The 4,516-nt window shown below is 39.4% G+C and overlaps 1 protein-coding gene across 1 annotated transcript; it reads right to left on the reverse strand.

Moving 5' to 3' along the window:
• Positions 1–2,014: 2,014 nt before the first annotated feature.
• On the reverse strand, positions 2,015–3,491 carry LOC106622495 (uncharacterized). Its single transcript, XM_036378167.2, has 2 exons — positions 3,456–3,491; positions 2,015–3,391 (listed from the first exon to the last, which is right to left on the reverse strand). Exons 1-2 carry the CDS (start codon positions 3,489–3,491, stop codon positions 2,015–2,017), a joined length of 1,413 nt encoding a protein of 470 aa, XP_036234060.2.
• Positions 3,492–4,516: the final 1,025 nt, after the last annotated feature.

The raw sequence follows: 4,516 nt of genomic DNA on the forward strand, positions 1-4,516 counted from the left end.
TTCTATTTTGTCAAATAAAAAAAAAGGTATATGAATGCGTGTTGCTGCATCAAAAAATTTGTCGAGAATTCTTTCTCAGTAGTTGATTATGGCTTTCAGCAAATACTGCTCAACAGAACCAAGAAAGTCTTTAAAATAGAAGCCCTAAGTGCCCTTAACAATTAGTTCACTGCTCTAAGATAGTTGCGCAACCTGCAATATGCCATTGTCCGCTCTTTGTGTTGCACCGTTACAGAGTCGTAAAAAATGTCTAAGCTATAAAAGCGTTACACCATCTCACGTATCTCACATAAAGTGGGCAGAACACTGTCGGTCTTGTTTGTAACAATTCCCTGCATATAACCATTTTTTATGTATCTTATTGGCTTCGAGAGATTACCTTGTGAACGTATAATGCCGCCAAGTTGTTGGCTTTGCGGTGTTTGGGCCGTGCAAATCGACCAATTCGTATTGGCCGCTAATCTTCTTCGCAGACAATGTGTTGAGCTCACGAAAAAAAACTTGTTGCAAATTTGCTTGAAAAATTTCCAAAAACAGCGCTGATTTGGCGGAACGTACAAAGAATCGGTGTTGAAAAATTTTAAAAGCACGAAATTTTTGCATAAGCGGCGAGTTTTGCATTTCATGCAATGGATGGATGTGTATGTGAGTATGTGTGTGCCCTATGTTCATGTAATTGACAGAAAATATATACTTATTCTTCAAATATTCAGGAATGTGGAATTCATTTCTACTTGGTTGCAGTTTTTTATAACAGCTGCAGAGTATACCCGATATTAGTTCATCAGTGAACTTGAACGCCCGAATTTGGGCGACGTTCTTTCAGCGGCGTTATTGATCATTGCAATGCTGCTGATCCCGATATTTTAAATCTGGAGCAATAATAACCGACTAACTTGAGTCGGCAACTTTTTTCTAGTATTATTTATATTCGAAAAAAACTTTTACCTTACGCCTGTGCCATTTTCACTTGGCAAAATGTTTACTTAACTTTAAGTGAGAAATCTGATAAATACATTTTTCGATAAAGCGAAACTTTCCCTATTTTTATATCCTGAACAGAGTATATTAAATTTGCCACGAAGTTTGTAACACCCAGAAGAAAACGTCAGCGACCTAATAAAATATTTATATACCTAAATGATCAGCATGATTGATATTGCCATGTCCGTCTGTCTGTCTATACGCGAACTAGTTTGAGGGACTAGAGATATCGATCTTAAATATAGGGTATGACCGTTTCTCATCAAAAAGCTCTTCATTTGTCGGAATGTCCGATATCGGACCACTATCGCATATAGTTGCCATACAAACTGAATAATCGGAATCAAGTTCCTGTATAAAAAACCTTTTCATTTGACAAGATATCTTCACGAAATTTGGAAAGGATCAATATCTAAGGCAATAATGGAATCTCTCTATTGCTGTCATACAATCTGAAAGATCGGAATCAAGTTCTTATCATTTGTATTTGTGAAGAGTATTATAGCTTCGCTGCAACCGAAGATAATATTTTGTTTGTTATACTTAAATTTAAGCTCTTAGGTAAAAAGTAAATAATTTTCTTTCTAGTTAGAAATAGTCGTCTCTGGCTCCAAAAGATCCTGAATATATCTCTATAAAATTTCATCTTTTTTGCCCAACTTCCTGTTTTTGGTGATCATTGAACTTTATCTTTGAAGCTTTGCGGGTTTTACGAATATCTGTAGAGATTTTCTAGTTTTTCAAGCGCAGGGCGTGAAAACCTTTTCGCCTAAAGAATTCGGGGATAATGTAGCACTACCTCGAACAGGCCAAGCAAACTCGTTGATTACCTGCTTATATAGCTAATAGCTTCTCAATTCAATATTCGCTAACTATTATTCTGCTATTTGGTTGTTTGAAAAATATTCGCGCGAGCACTCTGAGTCAAAATTTCTCCTCCTTTCTCATTTTAACTTCTTAAAGCAAAAAACTGAAACGAACGCATGGAATGAAAGAATTTATTTAACATACTTCATCATGTTTGGTTTGTCTACAACTTTTTCTTGCCACAAATTCGACGCCAAATTTTGTTCACAACAAAAGCCATTGCACGCTTGCGTCGAAAATAGCAGAGCTCAACCAGAAATACAGTTAGCATTGTAGCGCAAGCAATGCCATATCCTATCCAGACATACTTCATGTCCACCACTGCCATGGCACGGAACTCATTTCGACGACTCAAGTCTTCCAAATTTAAACGTCCGGCTCTGATCAGCTCCAGAAAGCCGCCACGCATCCAATACTCTGTTAGACCCGCCTGAGCCGTTTGGTAAATCATGTCTCGTAATATTTGCGAATATATCGAATCACTATGAATGGGGAAACACAACGGTATATTATGATAGAAGCACATATCGTTGCGCCAACGAAATAAGGGTGTCGTAAAAACTTTCTGCTGTTCACTGTAAATTTGCCACTTGGTCGTTGGTATCATATACAAGTACTTTGTATTGTAAGTGTCACGTGTCGCTAAGTAATTATGATAATCTCTTTCGACATAAAACATCGGAATATACTTTCGCAAATCTACCGTACGTGAAATCAGCTCAACATATTCGGGCGCAAAAACGTATATCTTCTTATCCGAATACATTATGTCGTCGAAATTACGCAATGGTGCCACCTTCGGTGCACTCGTCCAATAGGTGGCAAAGTAGGCATTATAGGAAGTAGTCAGCAATATACCAAGTACACATATTTGAAGGTAAATGAAACGTATAACGAAAGGGGCGCGACTGAGCTCCCGAAATGACTGACCCAAAACGCCGCGCAAGCAAGCATCGTGTATAAAAAAGCGCAGCAAGTCCGGCTTCTTGCCATGCTGCCAGAGCGCGCAACTCAATACAATGGATATGAGCAGAATGACACCGAGCGCCAGCGCGAAGGTCATACCCTCGAAGACGATCCAAAAGAAGTCATAATTCGGTATATCTGCTTCCATTGGCGACCAAACGCAACAATTCACCTGCTCGTATGGGTAAGAGAAACCATCAAAGGGTATATTTGGATACGTAAGGCCGACCGATATCTCAGCGGTATTATTGCGTACTGCCGCAATTAAATCTTGCGAGGGCGCGAGTTTACTATTGGATGGTGAAGGAAGCGGTTCGTAGAATGTAAAATTGTGTTTAGCTGAAAAGTTGTTGAGGAAGTGGCCAACGAAACCGCCCACAATGCGTTTACCGCTATATTCGAAGATAATAATGCGTGGATCGGCGCCACCTATTATATAGGGTACCTTGTAGCCGTGTAAGTTGCGCAGGCGGTACGGAAAGAAGGACACGTCGTGTAGTTGTAAGGCGTTCAAGGGCTTATACTCCAAAGTAAACACAGGAAATTGGGTGTAACTGTAGAATAGCTTTGTGCGCTGGAAGTTTGCATAACGAATGATGAAATTATGTCTAAAAAATATATAGATTCCTATAATATACCTTATAGTCAGCACATAACGCTGCCACATTTATCATTTTGCTTTGCCAACAATATTGAAAGAGTTGTCTGAGATAGCGCTCATCACAGGTCGCCGTGGTGTTGTTGTTGTTTATTAAAAATAAAGTATTCGTGTGTGTTCTATGCTTTAAACTTGTCGCTAACGTCTTGAATAACGCAGACTGCGCCTCTAGTGACTCTTCCAAATACACCAGCAATAAGTGCGCCATACTAAAATGATGCTTCAGCTGAACGGGGCTCAACTCATTGAAATGTATAATCGGCACTGAAAGCTATGTCAATATATTGCGTACGAACTGGTCCTCATAATTCTGGCTAGCAGTCAGGCGAAAATCCTTAAAGTCTGCTACTTTCTCTAGCTCCTCCAGTTCCGTCTGCGCTTGTGCCACAAATGCTGGTGGTAAAGTTGCATTGCGGTTGTGAGCAAACACCAGCTGGTCATAGTGTTGCAGTTGTCGTACATCTTGCAGGAAATTCAACACACTATAGTCTGTCAATTCCGCTCCGTCTGTGCTTTGTTGACACCTTACTGCCTGCGTGAGTAGTTGTAATGCGAAAGCACAGCCAAAAGTCCATTCATGCTTCATTTTTTCCGCCTGCAGTGTGACGCTAATTTCTGTTTACTTAGCGCTTTTATAGTTTAGCATACATATTTTAAATGCCGTTACGCTTACCCTCAAGTCACACATACTTGTAGTTGCTGCGGACTTGTATGTCGCATGTAGCTGCTAATTGATTCCCAGGTGTGACCTAATTGTGCATGTGTGTGTACGTGTGTGAAGCGTTTTCCTTAATTATGCAAACTGAATGAGGAAAAAGCTGTTAAAAGTAGTGTTCTACACAGTCGTTAGGATATCTTATCTGCGTTACGGAGTGAGTGTGTATTCCATTGCATATACACTAGTATATATGTGTGTGTGAGTTCTGTGTTGATTCATTCAATTAACTCAAATTAACCAAGAGGGATTGGTTTTTTTATGAAAAATCAGAGGTGTTTTATTTCATAAATTTTTCAATTATTAATAATAGAACTCTCACCGGT

The sequence above is a fragment of the Bactrocera oleae genome, chromosome 2 (assembly GCF_042242935.1).
Source record: "Bactrocera oleae isolate idBacOlea1 chromosome 2, idBacOlea1, whole genome shotgun sequence".
Lineage (NCBI taxonomy): Eukaryota > Metazoa > Arthropoda > Insecta > Diptera > Tephritidae > Bactrocera > Bactrocera oleae.

Coding starts and splice junctions, on each gene's coding strand:
- LOC106622495 (XM_036378167.2), bottom strand. CDS start 3,491: ATGATAAATGTGGCAGCGTTATGTGCTGACTATAAG. Junction 3,392..3,455: donor CGTTATGTGCTGACTATAAG/GTATATTATAGG, acceptor GCAAACTTCCAG/CGCACAAAGCTATTCTACAG.